The 25,249-nt window shown below is 50.9% G+C and overlaps 1 protein-coding gene and 1 long non-coding RNA gene across 9 annotated transcripts in view; both read right to left on the reverse strand.

The window, feature by feature from the left end:
• The window catches only part of TTC7B (tetratricopeptide repeat domain 7B), a 304,954-nt gene that overhangs the window by 49,850 nt on the left and 229,855 nt on the right, over nucleotides 1–25,249 (reverse strand). For all 8 annotated transcript variants that reach the window (XM_059890973.1, XM_024998170.2, XM_024998169.2 and 5 more), the window contains 2 exons: nucleotides 7,839–7,955; nucleotides 16–113 (listed from right to left, as the gene is read on the reverse strand). In XM_059890973.1, coding sequence (XP_059746956.1) covers nucleotides 16–113; nucleotides 7,839–7,955 — 215 coding nt within the window. The remainder of the gene's footprint in view (nucleotides 1–15; nucleotides 114–7,838; nucleotides 7,956–25,249) is intronic.
• On the reverse strand, nucleotides 11,408–20,656 carry LOC101908098 (uncharacterized). Its single transcript, XR_003036935.2, has 3 exons — nucleotides 18,696–20,656; nucleotides 15,666–15,872; nucleotides 11,408–14,815 (listed from the first exon to the last, which is right to left on the reverse strand). It is a non-coding gene; the product is annotated as an uncharacterized lncRNA (long non-coding RNA).

Here is a 25,249-nt window from a genome sequence, read left to right on the forward strand (position 1 = left end):
CCCTTTTGGTCTCACCTGTCTCAGGGTCGCTGAAGTCTGGCAAAGTAATTGTATTAAGCTGTCGTCTGTCAGCAATGGTTCTATCTAAGAGGCTGCTCCCACGTCCAGAATCACTGCAAAACACAGCTGCAGAGGTCAGTCATTGGAAGGGCGGGCGGGGGAAGGAAAGAGAAGCACCCGATCCCCACGCCTGCACTGTGTTTCTGACGTTCTTGGGCACCTTGTCACCTGTCACCACGCGTCCAGCTTTCCCTGGGCCAGCTTCCTTTCAGCATCCGTATCCCCGGCGTGGCTCAAACCGCACCTGCGGGCCCGAGCTATGCGGGAAATGGAAACGTGGAGCCAGCGTCTCCACCCCCGCGGGGGCACACTGCTGGGCGCCAGGCTCGCTGGGGCCGTGAGCGTGCCATCCTCCCGTTGCCTCCCGGAACCCGCGATCAGCACCCATGCTTCCAGCCGGTGGCGGCCCAGAAAGATCACCCGGGGCATCTCGGTAAACCGCTGAGGCCTGGGTTCTGCCCGACCCAACAGACCAGAAGTGCTGGTGTTTAAAGCTCCCCCTTTGGTTCCAATGCGGAGCCGAATTCAAGAACCACTGGGCCCTACTTTTCAAAGTCTGATCACAGCCACGGCCTCCTTTGGGTCCCGAGAACAAGCCTTTACCATCATGATGCGGTCGAGACCTCTATCTAATGAACGAGGGAGAGGCTGTGTGAGGCTGCACACGGGAAGGGGGGCTGGCAGAGAGCCCCGGCCAGCGCTCCTGAGCAGGAGACAGCCTTAGGGAGGGCACCTCGGGTCCTGCCAGCAGCCTCCCCACTGGCACCCCCAGCCAGTGTCCCGCACCGAGCCCCGCAGGCTGCTCCTGCAGAACGGGACTGGCCACTCCTCAGGTGAGTTATGGGAGACCACACAGGCCATTCATTCACAGATTTTAACTCACACTGCTCCCCCCTCTAATTGCAGAAGGCTGTAAGCAAAAAAATGAAAACAACCGCCTTCTTCTTTTTCCTCCATCACGATGTTCCATCAAAGACGCATATTTGTCTCTTGAGGTTTGAGTCTAATGCTTTTCTTTCAATCCTTTTTTTTTAATCTGGGGGCTCTACGGATGATTTTTTTAGTTGTTGTTGTCAAGAAATTCAACTTCTACAATAAAGGGACACGATTTCCTTCCTCTCTGCAGCTGTTGCTAAAAGTGGTACAAACAAGATTTGCTATGAAACTTAATATGGTTTGCAGGCTGTAATTTCCACGTCCAGTGATGTAGTTAGAGAAATCCACAGGAAACAGAAGGAAACTTGCTTCAGTACAGACTGTCAGCCTATACTTATGACATCACTGGATACATGCTTCTTGGAAACTATTCTATTAGTTATTTCCATGTCTGAGAAACAATAAATGTCTCTGAGCAGAAGACAGCATGAAAGTCTGTGCAAATTTGCATGAATCACATTACCAGCTGAATGTTTCTAGCATTGTTCTGTTCAGGTATGTATTTTTAATACAAATATTACAAAAATACTATAAAATTTGACAAAGGGTTAATCATCTGAATGTTGCAATAGGTCCCCACCTAGGAGTTTTGGGAAGATATGTTCCCAAAATATAGTGATATTTTTCATCACCTTGGGGATTCCAGGACACACAGTGAGGTGCTGGAATTGCAGAGGAAGGATGTGCCTAGGTTTTCAGAGAACTGGACCTTGGTAAGAGGGTGGGACTGTCCGTTCCAGGCTTCCCACCGCACCAAGCTTCAGGGCACAGGGCTGGCTGCTGCGTGCCATGTTGCGTCCCGGAACCCAGCCGGGCCAGGAGTCTGGGCTCCTTCCTACATCTGTCCCTGATGGTAGGTCACTCTGAGCAAGGCCACTTCCTGTGTGCTTCAGTGACTTCCCTGTGAGATGAGGATGAAGATTGTCTTCCCACATACGAATGAGTCAGGCTGAACTGAGGTCATGCAGACAGAGCATTCAGAAGGGTTACAACTCCTGGGCACACACCCCGAGGGGTCCTTATAAGTACTACATGAGGGCAGGCGTGGGGAAGCTGAGTTAAGGACCTCTGACCCCAGGTGCCAGAAACCCCAACTAAGACAAAATCTTGACTTACGAAGATCACCCAGTAAGGACACAGGACCTGTTGACCTGTTTCTCTCCCGCCAGCTGAGAAACTATGTACGGTGTGTCCCTTCCTTTACCTCCACGGTATTTAAGCAGCAGTAACTAGTCTGAAAGAGACGCTTTTGTTTCCACCCTGACTCAGTGACTGAGAATCCCGCTGGATGCTTTAAGCAGGTTTCAGTTCTTGGCTTACATGCTGCAGACTCTGCCTTCACCGTGATCCACAGGAGGAGGGAGAAGGGGCTGGGGAGGCCTGGCCGGCCCTGGAGGTTGCTTAGTGCTCTCACTCTGGCCTGTCCCCCCGTGAGCCCTCCTCTCTCTGGGACACATCTGCTTGGGCTCCTCTACAGACCACCTCCCCTGAGAGCCCCATCACCTCCGCTCCTCTCTGGTTTGCTTTTAGGTGCCAGGACCCCTTTTCAAGGAGGCTGGCAGGAAGGAAGGGAAAACCATTCCCAGCGATGGTGTCAGTAGAAGGTTTAGGGAAAGAAAACTGGAAGGAGCCTCAAATCCACTGCCCATGAGCTGCAGAGACCCACACGTGGAGACGTACACGTCCGGTAGCTCCTACTCCCCAAATCAGGACTGAAAATCCAGAGTAAACTCTCCTGATGTTTAAGCTGTTCTGGAAACCGGAAACTTCTCTTGGAAATTCTCTAACAGTAAGAGGAAAGCTGGTGGGGGGCTGGGAGTCGGAATGCTAGAGTTCATCACAGCTTTGTCGCTTCCTGGCTCTGAGATAGTGCCAGGTGCATGATAAATACTGGATGTGACAGAGGGCCTCAGAGAGGGAGCTGGAGCATTTCCCAGGTGTCTTCAGGCAGGACCACACAAACAAGGCGAGTTCCCTTCACTCCCGAACTCAGCTTTCTCACCAGTAAAAAGGGTCTGACAGAACACAACATCTGCCCGTTTTCTGGGGCTGCTCTGAAGATGCATGAGAGCGCACTGTGCAAAAAGAAAAGCTCCTCCAAAGCACTGGTGACTGTCAGCATTAAGGAGAGGAGGCAAGAACCCACAGAACAACCACACAAAAGAGAGCTTCACGACCCAGACAAGCACCACAGTGTGGTCACTCACCTAGAGCCAGACATCCCAGAATGCGAAGTCAAGTGGGCCTCAGGAAGCAGCACTACGAACAAAGCTAGTGGAGGTGATGGAATTCCAGCTGAGCTACTTCAAATCCTGGAAGATGATGCTGTGAAAGTGCTGCATTCCATATGCCAGCAAATTTGGAAAACTCAGCAGTGGCCACAGGACTGGAAAAGGTCAGTTTTCATTCCAATCCCACAGAAAGGCAATGCCAAAGAATGCTCAAACTACTGCACAATTGCATCCATCTCACATGCTAGTAAAGTAATGCTCAAAATTCTGCAAGCCAGGCTTCAGCAATACATGAACCATGAACTTCCAGATGTTCAAGCTGGTTTTAGAAAAGGCAGAGGAACCAGAGATCAAATTGCCAACATCCGCTGGATCATCGAAAAAGCAAGAAAGTTCCAGAAAAACATCTATTTCTGCTTTATTGACTATGCCAAAGCCTTTGACTGTGTGGATCACAATAACTGTGGAAAATTCTGAAAGAGATGGGAATACCAGACCACCTGACCTGCCTCTTGAGAAACCTATATGCAGGTCAGGAAGCAACAGTTAGAACTGGACATGGAACAACAGACTGGTTCCAAATAGGAAAAGGAGTACGTCAAGGCTGTATATAGTCACCCTGCTTATTTAACTTCTATGCAGAGTACATCATGAGAAATGCTGGACTGGAAGAAGCACAAGCTGGAATCAAGATTGCCGGGAGAAATATCAATAACCTCAGATATGCAGACGACACCACCCTTAGGGCAGAAAGTGAAGAGGAACTAAAAGCCTCTTGATGAAAGTGAAAGAGGAGAGTGTAAAAGTTGGCTTAAAGCTCAACATTCAGAAAACGAAAATCATGGCATCTGGTCCCATCACTTCATGGGAAATAGATGGGGAAACAGTAGAAACAGTGTCAGACTTTATTTTTGGGGCTCCAAAATCAATGCAGATGGTGACTGCAGCCATGAAATTAAAAGACGCTTACTCCTTGGAAGGAAAGTTATGACCAACCTAGATAGCATATTCAAAAGCAGAGACTTGACTTTGCCAGCAAAGGTCCGTCTAGTCAAGGCTATGGTTTTTCCAGTGGTCATGTATAGATGTGAGAGTTGGACTGTGAAGAAAGCAGAGCGCAAAAGAATTGATGCTTTTGAACTGTGGTTTTGGAGAAGACTCTTGAGAGTCCCTTGGACTGCAAGGAGATCCAACCAGTCCATTCTGAAGGAGATCAGCCCTGGGATTTCTTTGGACGGACTGATGCTGAAACTGAAGCTCCAGTACTTTGGCCACCTCATGTGAAGAGTTGACTCATTGGAAAAGAGCCTGATGCTGGGAGGGATTAGGGGCAGGAGGAGAAGGGGACGACAGAGGATGAGATGGCTGGATGGCATCACCGACTCGTTGGACATGAGTTTGGGTGAACTCCAGGAGCTGGTGATGGACAGGGAAGCCTGGCGTGCTGAGATTCATGGGGTCACAAAGAGTCGGACATGACTGAGCGACTGAACTGAACTGAACTGAACTGAATGTGATTGAAATGGGACTTAGGAAGAAAAAGTTTTCTTCCAGTCATGTGACTACATGATGGATGGTCCAAGTGGTGGTGACAAGAGGGAGAGGAGTGGTTAATAAGAAGAAACCAAAGGCAAAGCAGCTGGCTGTCGGCTTAGAGGGCGCACAGGCGGGGGGAGAGCCTTGATGTTCAGCAGACCGGGGTTTGAATCAAAGATGAACTAGTTGTTTAGCTGAGAAAACTAGGGCAAGATCTGTAACCTCACGTAGCTTCACTTTTATTCTCTATAAAATGGAATGAACAGTAGCCGTCTCGCAAGGCTGAGACAGGGCTTGAGAAGAACGTATAAACAGCCTGGCCCGGTGGCATAGAGACGGGGAAGTGCTTCCACGCTGGGAGGCTGCTGGACTGTCTGGCGAGGTTCTGGCCGAAGTCACACGATCTTGAGTGGCCAGGTCAGCACTTGCAAGAACAGCCGGAGCTGTGCGCTTACCCAAGAGAGGAGGCAGACCGTGAGGTGGGTTTCTGTCCCAAAGACAAGCGCAACCTTGCAGGCCTCAGGAAGTCCGCCCAGGTTTCTGCAGTGACCAGCACTTTGCCATGCGCACACCCAGGAGAACGCCCCACACCCTGCGCTCACAGGAGATGTGGCCTGAGCTGGGGGTGTGGCTCTCCCTCAAGCCAGAGTTAAGAGGAGGGGAGGGTTGCAGAGAACACTTGGCGAGGTCCGGGCTCAGTCTGGCCCTGTGATGCCCCGGGGTCCTCCTCTGCGCCCGTGTTCCCTGCTCTGGAACCAGTGCCAGCCCCAGGGGGGGTTTGTAGGGGGTGGGTGTGGGGGGCAGATCCTGAGGGTGAGCAAAGACCTCCCCCCGAGACCCCTGAGACACAGGGGCGCCTGAGCCCCAAGTCAGCGAAGACCTTCTGCAGCCAGAAGCCAGCCTCCTTCGGCCAGGGGGCTTTCTGCTTCCCAGGCAGGGCCGCTTCTCACCCACCTGCTCATGCGCCTCTGGCCTTTTCTAGAACCCTGTGTGACCCGACTGGGGGCTGCCGGGCCCAGAGGGCACTGTCCCTCCCGAGCACCCCCCACCCCCGCACCGTGGCCCTCTCTGTGCCAGGGCCGTGTGCACGGGGAGAGCCACAGGAGAAACGCTTTATTTCTATCCCAGAGAAAATATAGTTAGAAGAGCCACAGGAAGACCTGCCGCCCCTCCCCCGAGGCACCCCCGCCCTCCCGCCCCATCCTCTCTGCCCCCCGCCAGGCTCCACCCTGCACCGCCCTGAAGATCCATGCACACAGCCCAGGCATTTGGTGAAGTATTTTTAAAGAGCTTTCCGATTCTGCTATTTTTTTTTCTCTCCTCACATTCAATATTCTTGGTTGCTATGTGGGAGGAAATGTGGGGAGGTGGGAGAGGTGTGGAGAACGGAGGGAAAATTGGCAACGGAGAGCTGGTGGATTTCTCTCCTCATTTCTCGGGGGCACAGACAAAGGCGTGAGCTCCAGCGGGAAGCAGCCGGCTCCGCGGTGTCGGCTCGTGGCGAAGACCCTCCCCACGCCCTAATCCTGCTGCTGCCGGGAGACCCGGAGGGGGGCTTTGGGGACAGAAATGTGGACGTTTCCCATTGCTGCCTACAGACTGAGAAGGCAGCCTTCTCTAAACATTAGGATGATCTTTATCTCCAGAACACAGCCACAGAAGGGAGGAGGCCAGTCTCTGGGTGTCTTCCCACCGAGGGCAGATGGCTGGGGCGGCCTCCCCGCCTGCACCGGGGGCTCATGGGACGGCCTGGGCTAAGGCCTCTCCTCCTTCACCTTCTCAGCCCTGCTCTGCAGGGTCTAGACCTGACTAACGCTCCCCAGTTACCGACCACCTCTTCCCTGTTCCTGTCACACCAGCGGCTGTGCGCTCCGCCAGCCCTTCGGAGCATGAAGCTTAGCCCGGCTCCCTTTCTCGCTCCCTTGGAGTCGCCCCAGACTCTCCTGATGTCGCCTGGCCCTGGTCTCACCACTGTCCTTGTGGAAGCCCCGCCTGAGCCCACACACCGTCCCCCGGCCTCCCGGGGGCTGGGCCGGACCCCGAACACATCCGTGACTTACACGCTTCAGACTCCTGACTGTTCAGAGTAGAAGGCAGGCTATCCATACATCCTGCTGCGAACCTGAACATATTCTGTGTGAGTGGCTGTCTGAATTCACCTGAATGACCAGGTCCCCTTTTCCTTAAATCACCTCCTTCACAGGTCTGGGCACACTCTGTAATCTAGACATTTGCTGGGAACAACTGCCCAAGACTTGATGCTTTTCGGGGACGTTCTGGGAGAGGACTGGTGGGCTGCCTAGCGGACCTTCCGCACAAAATCTGCCTGTGTGGCATGGGGCCTTGACTGACCGAGGCTGGCCAGGCTGTTTCACAGCTCTGGGGGGCAGAGTTGCCGGCGAAAACCTACCAATTTTGTCTGGTTGAGACACAGTCAGTGTCTTTAGAGAAGGTAACCTCAAGCAATACATTTCATTGTTTTATAGAATATTATTGTTTTTATATTTATTTGCAAATTCATTTCAGCATATCTAGTTTTCAAATTCTTCTTTGAATCAGTCTTAACAGTTTATTGCTTCCTTCATTAGTTAATGAGATAAATAAAACCTTTGATAAATGCTTCCTGTATATTTGAGTCATGATTTTAGCTTCTTGAAAATTACACTTTATCACCCCAATAGCAATTTCCACTCTCCCTGGTAGGATGCAGCCTGTTAGCCACTCAGGTCTTTTAAATATTACCGTGAGAACACCATCTGGAATATATAACTGACTAGTCTATCCACAAATCACTAGCAAGATGGTAAGACTCTTCAAAGGAATTATGTAAATCAGGAGGAGACCGGTTGGAATTGAGCCTAGAGGGCCACTGTGGCGGCAAAAGCATAAGAAACCCATGACTTGGCGGATTCATCAGACGCCAGGAGAAAATGCCCTTAAAGATGGAGCGTGAGGCTCCACCGCGGGGGCCCGGGGTGCACGGGGGTGGAGAGCCCTTCCCGCTAGACGCCGGGCGGGGACGGCGGAGCGGCGGACGCCACGCGATGCCCGCACGACGCATGCCTGGCCTCTTACCTGGGGTTGGTCAGGTTGTAGCAGGATTTCCAGATCTGTAACATGTGCTTACACGTGAGGAGCGCCTCGTCCGGGCCCCGGGAGAGGGACTCCAGCTTCACTTTGGAAAACAGCAGTCTGCGAGGGGAGACAGAGGGGAGGACACAGCTCAGGCCGGAGCCCGGCAGGACGGCACAGGTGGCCGGGAGCTCTGCGGAACCCTGCTGGGGGGCCACAGCGTCCGTTCGGCCTTTCCCTAAGAAATCGGAAGGGACTCTTTGGCCGCCCTACAGGAAGGGGCGTCCAAAGGCTGGACCTGAGGGAAGCGCGGTGGCCAGGGACTCCAGAGCTCGCGGGGCAGGATGCGGCTTTGCCCGACTCTCACTGCCAAGGCGATGTCGGCACAGCGCCGCCATGGGTGGTCAGGTGAAAAGCATCCGATCGGCTAATTTCATTCAGGACAGAGAGATTTTAGGAAGAGGGTGCTTTTAAGAGCACAACCAACTTACCTGCAAAACCTCAAAAATCCATCAAAAGTGAATTTTGATTTATTTACAAAACTCCAGGCGATATGACTCGGTTGATATAAATACCTATCAGTAATTTACACAGTGATTGTCATCGCATGAAGGAGATGACAGCTTGGACCAAGGGCTCATGAAAAGCGGGGCCTGGGTAAGGCCTTCCCCTCTGTGATCTGCTCCAGCCCCGCTCTGAAGGGGCAAGGACTTCACCAAGTCACTCACAATCACTGACTCTCTCTCCCCCTTTTTGGCACTACCCATGGCTCTGCCCAGACTGCCAGGGCACTCAGGGGAGCCTCTTCTCACTTCCCTGGCCTCTCAGAGTTCCTCTGCAGGCACAGTATTTTGATTCCCTCTGGCATCAGCTCCTTGGTCCCTGGGCTCATCGCCATTGTCCTTGTGAAGCCCCAGCCTGAGCCCAGATTCCGTCCTGATGGTCGCACTATCCTCTCACTTTCCCAGCTCTGAGAAATCATACATAAAGAAATCGCATCTAAAAATCATTCCCATTCCCAGCTCAAGAAACTACAGTGATTCCTTACCGCCTGTAATGTTAAGTCAAAATTCCTTATCGAGGCCTTTAAGACTCTGCCCGCAGGCCACCGTATGTCACCGTCCCACCTGGTGCCATGTTTTCCGCCGGACTCTACCCCCACCAGCGTAATTCACTGCAGAGAGCATGCGTGTGCTCAGCCGTGTCTGCTGGTGGACTGTATGCTGCCAGGCTCCTCTCTCCATGGGGTTCTCCAGGCAAGAATACTTGAGTGGGTTGCCATTTCCTCCTCCAAGAGGTCTTTGCAAGCCAGGGATTGAATCCATGTCTCCTGCACTGCTGGCGGGTTCTTTTACTGCTGAGGAAGCTCTATGTAATTCACCGAAGTCTGTGTTTTTATCATAACTCTAAGAGTACTTGCCACGTTCTCAATCTTAATCTCTACTAATCCACGTCTCTCCTTGGTTCCTCCTAAATTCAGCAAAACCCCATCTCATCAAACGAGTCCCCCACGGATACCACTTAATCACACCTTTACCTTTACTCCGTGTGCACCACAGGCGTGCTGAGTCACTCAGTCGTGTCCGACTCTTTGCGACCCCGTGGACTGTAGCCCACCAGGCTCCTCGGTCCATGGGGTTCTCCAGGCAAGAATCCTGGAGTGGTTGCCATCTCCTCCTCCAGGGGATCTTCCCTATCCGTGGATCAAACCTGCGTGTCTTGCATCTCCTGCGTTGGCAGGTGGGGTCTTTACCACTAGCGCCACCAGGGAAGTCCTTGTGAGGTGGTGTTTGTTGGTAATAAAAAGAAGACAAAGACAGGGAGGCGCGCCCGCTTGTTAAAGCCTCCTGTGCCCTCGCTCCGCCCTTTACAGAACGCCGCAGTGTTGCCTTTGTAAGGACCCTTCTCGGTCGGTGCTGTTCATCTCCCTTCAACAAGAAAATCCCAGTCTCTCTCTCTGGCCTCCCATCCACAGTGCTTAGCTCCGTAAGGTCAACAAGCTTCAAATCAGCATTTTCTCTCTAAACCACAGAAGATAAAGAAAAACGTCTCTAGTGATTGAAGTTGGACCTGCAGGAGAATTCCTCACCATGGACCACTCATTTGAAGGCAGGCACTTCTGAGGGGGACAGTCTCTTTTCCCCTATGAGAGCTGGAATAGGCTGGTCCTGAGAGGCGCCACCCGATCTCGGGATGGCTCGGCACCATCCCCTCCCTCCGAATGGACTCCGGATGCCTGAGCAGGTGCTGGCGGCCCCCAGGGGTCAGGGCTGTGGCCCCCTCAAGCCTGGGGCTGTAGAAGCCGAAGTGGGGGCGGTAAGAACCACAGGCCAAGGAATGCGGGCGGCAGGGCCTGGCCAACCAGCGGCAGGCAGAGAGAGTGAGGCCAGATGGAGACAGGGCTTGGCTTTGGCTCAAAAACACCTCAAGAAGTGACGTTCCCGGAGGCCTTTCCAGGACTGCCTGCAGGGAACGGCAGCTCCTCAGGTGTCCTGAGGGGTTTTTAAGGAGGCAGATGTTGATTCATGAGTATCTTCATGCGTCTAGAAGGTAGTGGGAGTACTTTTTCACCAGAAAGTGTTAAAAGTGAAAGTGAAAACGTGAGTCAGTCGTGTCTGACTCTTTGCAACCCCATGGACTGTGGCCCACCAGGCTCCTCCATCCATGGGGTTCTCCAGGCAAGAAGACCGGAGTGGTTGCCATTCCCTCCTCCAGCGGATCTTCCTGACCCAGGGATGGAACCCTGGTCTCCCGAGTTGCAGACAGATTCTTTAGCACTGAGCCACCAGGGAAGCCCACATTTCCAGCAGAGTCTTCCAGCAAACACAGGTCACCTGGGAGGCATGTTACAGAGGAAGCAGGGCTGCTGAGCAGCCACCTGCCAGCGTGTGGTGGAGACCTGCTTGGACGCCAGAGACCTCACGGGTGATGGTTGGGCACCAAGCCATTCGGGCCAATGGGTCACCCCACCAGGACCACGGTGGGTTCTTGGAGGCCCCCAGGTCCTCTGACTGAGCCAGGCTCGAAGCGGGCCTGCCCACGGGGGCCAGGAGGTGGGGGGGAGGTTTCCCTGCCCAGCAGGCAGCTGGGGCTCTGAGAGCAGTTATCACGGCTCCTGGAACTGGACAGGACGCCAGAGCCTCGTCTCTAGGCTGCAGCTTGGGAGAGCAGTTCTGTGCAAGGCTTCTTGGCGGAGAAAGAACTTCTAATTAACATGAAATAACAGCTTTCAAACACTTGACTCAGGATGTGGAGTTGAAAAGGTGTGGGCTGGATTTCAGAGAACCCGACAGGAAGAACAATAGTACAACTGCTGAGCCCAAGAGATGGGAAAGGCGCTGGGCATGGAGTGCAAGGAGGGCAGCACGAAGGGGAGGCCGGGGACGGGGGCCTGGGGACGGGGGCGGGGGGGCGGGGGCGGCCGGGGACAGGGGGCTGGGGGACAGGGGGGCTGGGGACAGGGGAACTGGGGACAGGGGGGCTGGGGACAGGGGAACTGGGGACAGGGGGCTGGGGGACGGGGCCGGGGACAGGGGGCTGGGGGACAGGGGCGCTGAGGATGGGGGGCTGAGGACAGGGGGGCTGGGGGACAGGGGGGCTGGGGACCGGGCTGGGGGGGCAGAGCCGCTCACCCACCGTCAGGCGTGTCCTGCACGATGGCAGACCTCCAGGACACCTGAGTCTGGCCCGGCTTTGAAGGCAGGCAGAAGCGGGGGCAGAGGCCTGGCCTCAGAGACCGGCCCCGGGCCTGGCTGGTGAGGCGGAGAACAAAGCCAGAACAGACCCCGGGATGCCTGACGCCCTTTTCACCGAGCCCTGCTCGCGCATCTCAGGACTGTTGCGAATGCCTGGCTGGGGGCACGTTCCATTAGGACAGACTCGAAGATACACACAGCGTCTGGCGTTCACGGGCCGTGGTTGATGTCCCAAGAGGCCGCAGAGCCTACCTACAGAGGAGACCCTGAGGCAGAAATCCTGGGACCGACCAGCCGCAGCTGTCTCAGCGCGCCGACCTGTCGATGCAATGGAAGCAGCAGCGGGTGGACGGCTACACACACCCCTGGGTCCAACCACGGCCAAGTGAGGTGTTGCTCTAAGTGCAGTCAGGTGTCATGTGCTGGGAAAATGGTCTTTTCCTGTTCCCTACAGCTGGCTCAAAGTCCATTAATCTAATTTTAAAACTTTTTGTTCAGAGACTCCTCGAATCCTTACAGGAAATTAATGAAGACTAGAACTTCCCTACAATACCCATCTGACGATGTTCCTGGAGCCCAAACCTAGCATCTCGGGCAATGCCCCTGAGGGCCTGGCTCCTGCCCATGTGCTCCGCCCACCAGGGGCACCCCCATCCTAGTCAGGGTCGCCTTCCTTCATGGTCACCCTCCTTGCGCCCCTGAGTCTGTGCGCAGGCTGTTCCTTCTGTCTGGATTCTGCTTTTCCACCTGTTTCTACTTTTAAAGCCTTCTCTACTTAGCTTTCAAGGTTCAGGTCAAACCTCCTTGCCCCCCAACCACTGAAGCCAGCCTTAAATAAACAGAAGCTAAAACTCCCAAATGGAAATACAATTCCAGAAAATACAAGAGTTCTCTGCTGTGGAATAATGAGCTATAAGCCAGGAAGCTTCTGCTTTCAAGACAAGTGAAATAATAACAATAACCACAGTGGCTGCCAGACGCTGTAAACATGTGATCAGTGATTCTTACGACATCTCTGCAAGTTTGGCCGAAAGCTAAGTCTTCCGCCCGAGTTCACACAGCTGGTTCCTGGCAGAACAGAAATGTAACCCAAACCCACTTGACTCCACAGCGCAGGACAAGAAACGTGAGAAAGACTTAAAATATTCTAAACACACCACTGACACTAATGAAGATATGTAGCATTTTCTAATCCACTGTTAAATATTTAAAACCCTAAAATGTGCAAGTGGTAAAGAATCCACCTACCATGCAGGAGACACAGGAGCATGGGTTTGATCCCTGGGTCAGGAAGCTCCCCGGGAGGAAGAAATGGCAACCTACTCCTGTATTTTTGCCTGGAGAATCTCCTGGACAGAGGAGCCTGGTGGGCTACATTCCATAGGCTCACAAAGAATCAGACCCGACTGAGCATGCATATGGAGACAAAATCTGCAAAGATCTCCATTAGATACTGTGTGGAAGAGAAAGAGGCATAAAATACAGTTCCTTGCCCTCAGAGAATATATAGTCCAATCAGTAAAAAAAAAGACTTGCTTGCCACAAAGATTAGGCGAGACTTCTGGCTTAGGCACAGATTGTATGTGTGTGTGTTAGTCGCTCAGTTATGTCCAACTCTCTGTGACCCCCTGGACTGTAGCTCTAGGCTCCTCTGTACATGGGATTCTCTAGGCAAGAATATTGGAGTGGGTTGCCATTTCCTTCTCCAGGGGATCTTCCCAACTCAGGAGGCCCTGAAATTTGGGCAGGGCTGCAGGAAAAGAGGAGTTGGGGCTGCTGAGGTTTTGTTCCTAGGATACGTCATACGTGATTCTGAATAAAATGATTACATTTGCTTTTTGTGACTTGCTTCTTCCCTCAAAAGTCAGGTGCATATAAAACTCTAGACACTTGATGGACACAGTTAATCAGGGTTTTACTTTTCATTAGAACTAATAGAAATAATATTTTACCCTATTTTTGGAATTTTTTGAGAATCCCAGAGTAACTCTCGAAATAACTGCCTGGCTTAGTGTAGAGCTCAGAGAGAAGATGGGGCCCCTGGTGAGTTCTCACTGGGCACTTGGGCAATGTACCAGGGCCCAGTTTAATCTCCAATCTCACCCCAGGAAGATTTCCTCACTCCTGGACACCCTGCCTCCAGCACGTCCCTCTGGTTCAGCTTTATCCTGGGCCCCACCCCCATGAGTCCCAGACACGACCCCGCATAGGCCCTCCTACCTCCCTGCCTGTGTTCTCTGCCTGCCTGGAGGTCTCCTCCCCAACCACCCTCCCAATGACCCGTGCAAGTCCCTCTGTCTGACATTTCTGATCTGCCCCTCCCCAGGCAGCAACTAGCTTCGTCCTCATCTCATTTGCATATTTCTTTTCATCTGTTTACTCATAAACATAGACAGCGTATTAAAAAGCCATCACTTTGCTGACAAAGGTCCATATAGTCAAGGCTATGGCTTCTCCAGTAGTCATGTATGGATGTGAGAGTTCACCATAAAGATGGCTGAGTGCCAAAGGATTGATGCTTTTGAACTGTGGTGTTGGAGAAGACTCTTGAGAGTCCCTTGGACTGCAAGGAGATCCAACCAGTTTATCCTAAAGGAAATCAGTCCTGAATATTCACTGGAAGGACTGATGCTGAAACTGAAGCTCCAATACTTTGGCCACCTGATGTGAAGGAGTGACTCATTGGAAAAGACCCTGATGCTGAGAAAGATTGAAGGCGGGGGTGGGGGGGGGTGTGGTGCGACAGAGGATGAGATGGTTGGATGGCATCATCGACTCAGTGGATATGAATTAGAGTAAACTCCAAGAGATAGTGAAAGACAGAGAAGCCTGGCGTGCTGCAGCCCATGGAGTCACAAAGAAGTGGACATGACTGAACAACTGAACAACAGATCTATGCAGTTGTCAGTGTGCCTGATAATGAATTTATTCATCTTTTTGTCAGTCATTTTAAAAAGTGCCTAATATGCCTTTGAGGCCACAAAGAGGAGTAAGATGCGGTATTTCTCCCCTCACCAAAAGCTCACAGTGTAGCGGTCTATACACAGGATACGTGATAAGCCCAGATAGACATAAGGACAAGGTTATCTGGCAGCGCAAAAGGAAGGAGACAGGGTCTTCCTGGGGGGCCATGGAGGACAACTGAGAAGGACTTTTCTAGTTAGGGGAGGACGGGCTCTGGGGAGAGGCCTTCCAGGCAGGCAGATGGACCATCTCAAGCCAAGGCAGGATCGTCCCCGTGTGCTCAAAGAATGGGGTCTGGAGTCTGGGATATAAGGCTGGGACCTGAGAAGAAGACAGAAGAGGAGATATTGCTAAATTCTGAAATCTAGTATGCCTCACCAAGCTTTCTGATGAAGAACTGTCAATGACAATAAATTAGGAAAGTTTAGAGAAATACTATAGTAATAAACTCCCTCCAATCTTACAGCATAAAAAATGCACTCATTAATTGCATCAAGGAGGAAACACACATGTTAATAAACAAACCCTCACTAATCAGATCCGTAAACGCTGTTGTCAAGGCAGCTGATTCAGAAAGAACATCCCGGGAAGCCCGAACGTCTGGTATTTTGTGCTGATCTGTGTTTGCAGCGCTTGGGCTAGGCCTGCCAGGGACCTGTCTTTGTTTAGCTGCTGAATGTCGGCCGGGATGCAAAACAGCTGTGCAGAAAATGCCTGTGGTGTTTGCCCAAGCGGGGCAGTGGCCACGGGGACCTCGAACGCCGCCCCCATCTCTCTTCCGGGGACTGAGCTGAGGGCTGGCGTGGACTGGCTGCAGAACACCTGTGGGGAGCGTCACGGGGTGGAAGAGACGGCACAGCGGGCAGGGGCGGGAGGAGGCAGGCGCGCTGAGACGCAGTGTGAGGTTGGGAAGACGGCTGGGCAGCCACGGAGCAGAAGGGGAGAGGAGCCGAGCGAGGCGCCCGGAGCACGCGGTGAGGCGGAGGAGGGCGGAAACCCGTAGCCAGTGAGTCAGCGGGACGGAGTCCGAGAGCGCTGAGCGGGCCTCTCGCCGGTCACGGACGGGCGGTCATTAGACACCGCTGACCAGCCCTCCAACATCGGGGTGAGCGGCTGGCCTCAGGTTCCAGGCTGGCTTTGGTGAAGCAAATCCATCTCGACTCCTCCTCACCTGCATTTCTGACGGCCTGCTGGTCTCGGAGCCCTGGCTCTCCCGCTGGATTTCCACAGCAGGCTGATCCCGGGAGGGGGTGTTCTTTGCAAAACGTAGCCTCTAATCCGGGCTGAGTCACCGTCGCTAGAGGGAGCGGGGCCAGGACTGGTCACTGGGCCACCTGGCCTGACGCATCTCCATGGGCTCAGCCACCCCCAGGCGTGCCTGCAATGGTGGGCATACAGCTGTGCAGGCCCAGGGCTGAGGCTCCCGGACCCCTGAGGACCCTCTGAGGATAGGTGGAAGGAGGGGGGTTTGGCACCAGTCACGTGACGGCTTCCATAACACTGCTTGGGGAACAAATCACTCATGGAGATCGACCAAAAAACATCATCTGAATGAACGATCTGTCTGCTCAGCTATCAGGAAACACACAGTTTCCTTCATCATCTGGCCCTCCTAATTGCTGTACTGACATCTGTTCATCAACTCATTAGAAAAAGAAAAAAAAAAAAATATATGTATATATATCTTTTTCCAATTAACCCAAACCTGGGAAAGACCTTGAGAGTCCTGCAGTGAATGCTTTGCTACTCAAGAATGTGGTCAGGGCAGGTACCTTCTGCATTCCCTGGGAACCTGTGAGAAATGCAGAAAATCCACCCACTCTAGACCCAATGGGGGTTTCTCTGGTGGCTCAGACAGTAAAGAACCTGCCTGCAATCAAGAAGGATTGGGAAGATCCCGTGGAGAAGGAATGGCAACCCACTCCAGTATTCGTGCCTGGAGAATTCCGTGGACAGAGGAGTCTGTCTGTAGCATCTTCATATAACAAGATTGGGTTAGAATCTTGTTCTAATGGATTAGAACGAGACCCGATGGATTAGAATCTTCATGTAACAAGATTCCTAGGTGATCTGTGTGCAAATTTAAGTTCAAAAAGTAGCACTCTACTTCATAACTCTCCATTTTTACTTTCAATGGTCTGATTTTTTTTTTAAAGACCTCCAGGAAAACACTTCCCATAGTCCCTACACTTAGGCAATTCTGTGTTTATTTCATTCCAGTAAGAATTTTGAAGGTATTTTATTCTTAAATTCAGTGGCCATTCTGATCAATCACTTACATTAAGTTCATAAATGAAGGGCACCCCCCACCTGTGGTCTTGAACCTTTCTTTCCTTTTAGAGAGATTCTCTGGGTGAGGTTCTGGTGGCTGTGCTATAAGAAATGGCAATCGACTCCAGTATTCTTGCCTGGAGAATCCCATGGACAGAGGAGCCTGGCGGGCTACAGTCCATGGGGTCGCAAGAGTCGGACACAACTGAACCACTAAGAACAACAAGGTCCTTGCTGAGCATGGCCAGTGAGGACCAGTGTACTGAGCCAGGCACCGCTCACGTTGTCAGCCACAGAAAGGGTGCCTGAGTCTGCAGAGCACTGGATCGTCACCACTGCCCGGGGCGTCTGCCTCAGGGCTGGAGAACTCAAATGTCTTCCTGAACCAGGCAAGTAAACAGGAGCTGGCTTCAAGGTCTCTTTGGAGTCATGCCTGCCCACCCCAAAGCTAATCAAATCCAGACATTCCTGAGATGTGCATTCACTTACAGGGACTCTGGCTAACAGAAGTCTGCCCATGGCTACCGGACGGACACCCCTGGTCTGCAAGCTCGTCAGAGACTGAGCGCCTGGTGTCCTTTAGAAACCCCAGAGCACACGCTGACGCCTGCTCAGCTGGCTAACAGAACTACCAAAGGGAGGTTTGAAGATCGTGGCTAGAAACGAGCGGCTGGTCCAGGCGGCTCATTGGCCAACTTCTCTGGGAGCCTCTACCACTGAGGAAGTTCTGGAAATGCGACCACGCTCAGGGCCCGCGGCGGCCGGGGAAGGAGACCCCGCACAGGGTGCTGGCAGGTGTGGGGGCTCCCCCGCCAGCCTCCCTGTCTCCCCCGCCAGGGCTCCCCGAGCTGCTGGCTCCGGGAGCACCTGCACCGCGTCTGTTCGGCCGAAGCCAGCTAGCCCCTCGGGCGGATGCCTGGCTTTACAGGCGCGCCCACCCCTAGCGCAGGCTGAGGACGGCCGACCGGCCTCCTCTCTGGACGGGCAAGGCCTCCCGCTGGGCCCCGTATCAGTTACACTCTGCTGCGCCTTTCAGTCGAAGTGTCAACAATCTGGATACTCCCCCATCCTCCTAGCGATATTTTTAGAACAAACAAACAACTGGCATATTTAGCAGCAATAAATCACCCTGAGAAACCCCGGTTTGGCTCATTTTTTGCTCCCACTTTAGCTACTAATGTCAACTCCGATTAGGGTCCTGGAACCTCAGCTGGAAGTGCCCGGGACGGGCTGGTTGAGAACACGTGTGCACCAGGCCGCCCAGGCCTGGGAGAGCCGCTCTGGGCCTGCGAGTGACGTGCTGGCGATGGGAGCCATGCCCTTCAGTGCCACCCTCAGAGCAGCAGTCAGGACGGCCTCCCGGTCACCATCTGACCGGGTGGAACTGGGGTGGAGGGGGTGCAGAGAAGCAAGAGGCCCAGAAGCCGCCCCGGGGCTGGGGGGCGAGTCGGTGAGTAACGGTCTGGGGCCCCAGAAGCCGTCTGCTACGGAAAGACGCGAGCAGGAAAAACTGGAAAGCACCCCTTCCCAGGTAACTACCCTGGCTCTAACAATAGAGACTTCGTTCTCTCTGAACCAGGACCACCACTGAGCGTCTCTAACACGGGCAGGGGCAAACCGAGAGCCGATCGGCCCATCGCCGGGGGCACGCGGGGTCCCAGCTCCCTGAGCAGGGAGCGAACCTGTGTCCCAGCGATGGACGCACAGAGTCGGAGCCCCGGGGCTGCCAGAGGAGTCGCATCATCTTTACTTCTGACTCAGCTGCCACGGCCGAGGTCTCCCCGTGTCCCCACGTCTGAGGACGGGGACTCAAGAAGGAAGGACACCCCGGGCCCCTGCAGGGATAAAGACAGACGCGGAAAGGACGGGGACCCTACAGTCACCCAGGCCCAGAGGGAAGGGGGCTCGGCCCCCTGAGACACGGACTCACAGGAAGCCGTGAAGGTCTGAGACGCACAGTGGCTCCACCCAGAGTCAGGACGGGAGCCGGAGGGGGAAGGTGTCGGGTGCCTGGACGCGGGCCGGCGGGGCGGGGAGAGGTGGAGCCGGCACGCCTCTGGGCTCAGAGCGGCGCGGGACCAGGGTCCTCGCACAGCTCTGCTCCTGTGACCCCGGGCGCTTTGCCCTCGCCCTCTCTCAGCACATCGGGAGGTCTGGTTTGGCTCTGCTGCCTCCCAGGTGCCCAGGGAGGCCTGGGACTGCGGCTCCTGAGCAGCACGGGCGGGCGGCCTCGGCGGTGGTCCAGGTTCCCAAACGCTCAGCGCACCACGGTGGCCCCCGAGCTCACGCTGTGAGCTGTGGGGGGCCAGGGAACGGCCCCTGGGCCTCGGCTCCGCGGGCACAGATCAGCGGGAAGCAGGGTCCCATCCTTAACTGCCGCTGCTGTTGTTCAGTTGCCAAATCGTTTCCGATTCTTTGCGACCCCATGGACTGCAGCACGCCAGGCCTCCCTGTCCATCCCCACTCCCAGAGTTTGCCCAAACTCATGTCCATCAAGTCAGTGATGCCATCCAACCATCTCATCCTCTGTCACCCCCTTCTCCTCCTGCCCTCAATCTTTCCCAGCATCAGGGTCTTTTGAAATGAGTCAGTTCTTCGCATCTGGTGGCCAAAGTATTGGCGCTTCAGCTTCAGCATCAGTCCTTCCAGTGAATATTCAGGACTGATTTCCTTTAAGATGGACTGGTTGGATCTTCTTGCAGTCCAAGGGACTCTCAAAGAGTCTTCTACAGCACCACGGTTCAAAGGCATCAGTTCTTTGGCGCTCAGCCTTCTTTACAGTCCAAAGTCTCTCATATAAGAATAATCATACAGTACTTGTCCTTTTGTGACTGGCTTATTTTATTAGCATAAAAAAAAAAAATCCTCAAGTTTCATCCATGTTGTGGCATATTTCATAGCATATTTCAGATTTCCTCCTTTGTCTTTTTTAAAGAATTTCCTTCCTTTTTAAAAACTGAATCATATTCCATTGTATATGGGTCACACTTTGCTTATCTATCCACTCATCCATGGACACTTGGGTGGCATCTGCCTTTTGGGTCTTATGAATACTGCTGTTGTGAACTCGAGTGTACAGCCTCTGTTCCTTCTTTCAATTCTTTTGAGTATTTACCCAGAAGTGGAATTGCTGGATCATACAATAATCTATTTTTATTATTTTGAGGAACCGCCACACTATTTTCCACAGCAGCTGCACCATTTTACATTCCCACCAGCAGAGCACAAGAGTTCTGGCTTCTCCACGCCCTCTCCAACACTTGTTACTGTCTTCAGTTTTTTTTTTTTTTTTTTTTTTTTTAATAATAGCCATCCTAATGGTATCTCATTGTGGTTTTGATTTGCTTTCCCTAATGATTAGTGATGCTAAGACTATTTCCATGGGCTCATTGGCCACTTGAACATCTGCTTTGGACAAAGGTCTATTCAAATCCTTTGTTCATTTTTTTTTATTTGAGTTTTTGTTGTTGTTGTTATGGAAGTCTGATTTTAAGCTAGCTACTGCACCACTGAATCCACTCCACTTTGATCTGTGGTATCTTTTAGGCAGTCACCCACTACCCTTTGCCCAAAGATCACCCCAACCTGTATCCGAGGAAGGGGCATCACCAGTCAGTTACTGTGAGCTCATCCCTCCCAGACATCCTTCCGTGGGTCATTTCTCCAGTTTAACATGACGAACAGCCTCTTTCCTTGTGTTCCAACTTTCTATCAAATACAGATTTAATGGGCACGTTCATTACCCCATCACTCAGCTCAGACATAAAAATAGCCCATAAAACTGGCCTCTCAGTAATCACTACATCGAAACATTACTCAATAAATAAGACTATGCCTTCTTCTCACTCTCAGTCAACACACACACTCTCAGAGAAACTCAGTTTTAAGTTGAAAAAACTCAATATGATATTTCAACTTAAAACTGAGTTTCTCTGAGAGTGTGTGTGTTGACTGAGACAGAGTGAGAAGAAGGCATAGTCTTACTTGCCAAGTAATGACTTGTTTTAAACCAGATATATTCTCCACTCAAGAAAAGGATGATCTTCACCATGTTTTCTGGTTTCTTGAAGAGATTAACAGAGGAGACAGGATGAACTCCTGCTCACAGCGACTGCTGGCTTGAAGAGAACATGGACTGGCAGCCTCTCCAGCCCCTCACACAGCAACTGGAACGTGAGGGGAGCGCAGAGGCTGAGGCCAGGCTGCCTGGGCCCAAAGCCTGACCCTGACACGAGGAGATGCATCATCTCGGACAAGCCAGTCAACCCGTCTGTGCCTTAGTGTCCTTATCTGCAAAACGAGGATGACAATACTACCAGCCTCTGGTGTTCTCATGACGATTACAGTAGTGTAAAGTGTGTGAAGTGCTCACAGGAGTGGCCTGTATGCAAAATGGGCTTCCCAGGTGGTGCTAGAACCTGCCGGCCAGTGCAGGGGACATAAGTGACACAGGTCGGATGCCTGGAGGAGGAAATGGCAACCCACCCCAGTATTCTTGCTGGAGAATCCCACGGACAGAGGGGCCTGGTGAAGAGATACAGCTGAGCAAGTGAGCACGTGTGCACGTATATGAAGCGGAATGTGGCTGGAGATCGTTACTGCTGCAGCCGTGGACAAATGGGTGAGTGAGGGGGAGTTATATACGTTTCCACACAGTTCCTGTTGGTGTAAAAAGAAGCATGATTATCTGACAAAACCCGCTTCCATATGTATGGGAGTAGAAGACCATATACAGAAGAGCTTGCCTTTCAAGCTGGTAACTTGAGGATTATTTCAACATCTGACATATCAAAGTCATGGATCAGAAATCACCATAAGGGTCCCTATTGCACTTTTACTTTCTAGAGGTTTCAAGGGCTGCTTTCTGAGCTTTGTGGTGACAGTTGATGGCTTCTTATGTGTGCAGCTGATTTGATGACCTCTGTGAGAGTCCGAGAATAAGTGCCTTCATGTGCTCTATTTAAGTAGGAAATAGTAAAGTTCAGATCAACTGAAAATCTGTAATGAGGAAAGCTGTATAATCACAACTTGTCTCAGGGCAAGAAGCTATACCCTGGCGTGGTTGGGTATAGTTAGACGCCGTTGGAAGCCTGGGCTGAATTAGAATAAAACTCAGTTACACTCAAGTTCTCAAATCTGCCACTGACACTATACTCTCTGATATATTTTCCAAAGACAAAAGTAACAGACTGTCAGCTCTCACTGTGATATTCTATCTAAAAATGAATAATCCCAGGCAGAAGCACAAAGTCTGCGAGGGCCTGACCACACCCTGGTCATGCTGTCTTCGGAAGAGAGAAGTGTTTCCAACATCAGCCAGCATCGCCTTCTATATTCTTGGACCAATAAGGAAAATTACTAAGTAAAATATATTCATCAATTAGGAAATTTCTGCCAAGCTGTATTTTAAAAGAACAACAGAGGCCCTTGTACCAAGTACAAGAGACAGTGAATCTATCAGAATCCATGAACACAATATAAAAATGTGTATTTTGTTAAATTTTATTTCAGGAAAAACGTACCGTGCGTGAGAGACTTTTAATATATAATCAGCAAATGCTAATTTTCCTTTCGTTTAGGTATTTAATAGTTAAAGGCTTTAAGAAAACAAGTTTTCAACAGAAGAAAAAGGCAGTATTAGAGAAACAAACGAAAAAGACAAGACACATACAGAAATGACAGACATTCATTCACCCGTCACTGATTATATTAAATGTGAAAGGCACAAATACTTGAGACAAAAGGCAGAAGTTACCTGCCTGAATAGAAAAGCAAAATCCTAAACTAACAAAACCTAAGAAAACTAAATAAAACCCCATCTATAGAGGAAGAAATACTAGAAGAAATAATGTCTGAGAATTTTCTACAAACAATAAACAAGACAAACAAGACCAATTCACAGCTAAGAAGTCCCAAGCAGGCCTCGCACCTTGGCCACACCACGGCGGAAACGCCGGGCGCCGCCACGATGGCCGCGGCAGCGGACGTGCGAATGCCACATCACGCCGACGTGTGCGTCAGGACGCGCCGACGTGTGCGTCAGGACGCGCCGACGTCTGCGTCAGGACGCGCCGACGTGTGCGTCAGGACGCGCCGACGTCTGCGTCAGGACGCGCCAAGCGGGCTTCGCAACCCTGACGAAAGCAGCGGCGCGCTCAGGAGCGAGGAGACACGAGCCTGGAATCATGGATCTGGAAAGGTATTCCAAGTACACACACACAAATTGTATGTGTGTATATCTCTCTCTGTGTGTGTGTATATATGGTATATGGATATTTGTAAGTGGATGTATGATGAAACTAATTATGCAATTTGTTACATATTGATAAAAGGTAGAATTTAGAAGGAAGACACAGCAATTCTGTGGCTTCCCTGGTGGTTCAGATGGTAAAGAACCTGCCTGCAATGCAGGGGACCTGGGTTCAATCCTTGGGTAGGGAAGATCCCCTGAAGAAGAGGATGGCTGCCCCCCTCCAGTATTCTCACCTGGAGAATTTCACGGACAGAGGAGCCTGGCACGCTACAGTCCAGGGGGTCACAAAGAGCAGGACACAACGGAACCACTAACACACATAGCAATTCTACATTTAAATGTACCTAAGAAAACAGCTTTAAAATATATAAAACAAAAATTGCTATAACTATGTGGGGAAATGGTACAATCTCCCATCAGAGTTAGTTTAACATACCTCTGCTCAATAATTGATAGATGAAGTAGACAAAACAACATTAATAAGAATAAATAAGATCTGAAAAACATAGTTGACAGCTCAACCTTATATATAAAAGTAAAATTTATCCCGAAAGGCAGGAAACAGCCTTTTCAAGCACATATGAAATATTTATCAGAAGTGACCTCACGCTGGGCCATAATAGAAGTCTTAACAAATTTCAAATTTATATAGATTACAGCCTCTGAACACAATTCAATGAAATTAAAAGACCATTGACAAAAGATAAGTTTTTGAGAATTCTACACTCTCACTGTCCAGGGCTTGGGTTCAGTCCCTGGCCAGGGAACGGGGATCCTGCGACAGCATGGCCAAAAAGGTCAAGAGAAAATAAGAGAGGGAAAAACCTTTCTTATGTGAGCTAAACATCCAACTGAAAAATTAAGAAAGAAAACCAGCTAAAACAGAACAGATTGTAAGAAAACAGGACAAAAGAAATAACAGAAACGAGGATAGAAATTCATAAAAAAGAAAGCAAATATATAGTTGAGATGATTAAAAAAAAAAAAACAAACACTGGTTCTTTGAAAAGATCAATGTTTCAAACAGGTTCCTGGTAAGATTGTTCAAGAAAAAAAAAATATCAAACAGTATTAAAAAGACTTAACCACAAATGCTATATGACAGTAAATAGTTTTAAAACATTATAAATAATTCTTTCAGTCATATAAGAATGTTCAAACTACTGCACAATTGCACTCATCTCACAAACTAGCAAAGTAATGCTCAAAATCCTCCAAGCCAGGCTTCAACAGTACGTGAACCGAGAACTCCCAGATGTTCAAGCTGGATTTAGAAAAGGCAGAGGAACCAGAGATCAAATTGCCAATATCCTCTGGATCATCGAAAAAGCAAGAGAATTTCAGAAAAACATCTACTGCTGCTTCATTGACTACGCTAAAGTCTTTGACTGTGTGGATCACAACAAACTGTGGAAAATTCTGAAAGAGATGGGAATACCAGACTACCTGGCCTGCCTCCTGAGAAATCTGTATGCAGGTCAGGAAGCAACAGTTAGAACTAGACATAGAAAAACAGACTGGTTCCAAATAATGGTCAAGGAGTACATCAAGGCTGTATACTGTCACCCTGCTTATTTAACTTATATGCAGAGTACATCATGCAAAATTCTGGGCTGGATGAAGCACAAACTGGAATCAAGATTGCTGGGAGAAATATCAATAATCTCAGATATGCAGATGACACTACTCTTAAGGCAGAAAGTGAAGAGGAACTAAAGAGCCTCTACATGAAGGTAAAAGAGTGAAAAAGCTGGCTTAAAATTAAACATTCAAAAAACTAAGGTCATGGCATCCGGTCTCATCACTTCATGGCAGATAGATGGGGAAACAGTGGAAACAGTGACAGACTTTCTTTTCTTGGGCTCCAAAATCACTGCAGATGGTGACTGCAGCCATGAAATTAAAAGACGCTTGCTCTTTGGAAGAAAAGCTGTGACAAACTTAGTATATTAAAAAGTAGAGACATTAATTTGTCGAGAAAGGTCTGCATAGTCAAAGCTATGGTTTTTCCAGTATTCATGTATGGATGTGAGAGCTGGACCTTGAACTGTGGTGTTGGAGAAGACTCTTGAGAGTTCCTTGACGTGAAAGGCGATCCAACCAGTCCATCCTAAAGGAGATCAGTCCTGAGTGTTCACTGGAAGGACTGATGTTGAAGCTGAAACTCCCAAACTTTAGTCACCTGATGTGAAGAGTTGACTCACAAGAAAGACCCTAATGCTGGGAAAAAT

The sequence above is a fragment of the Bos taurus genome, chromosome 10, assembly GCF_002263795.3.
Source record: "Bos taurus isolate L1 Dominette 01449 registration number 42190680 breed Hereford chromosome 10, ARS-UCD2.0, whole genome shotgun sequence".
NCBI lineage: Eukaryota > Metazoa > Chordata > Mammalia > Artiodactyla > Bovidae > Bos > Bos taurus.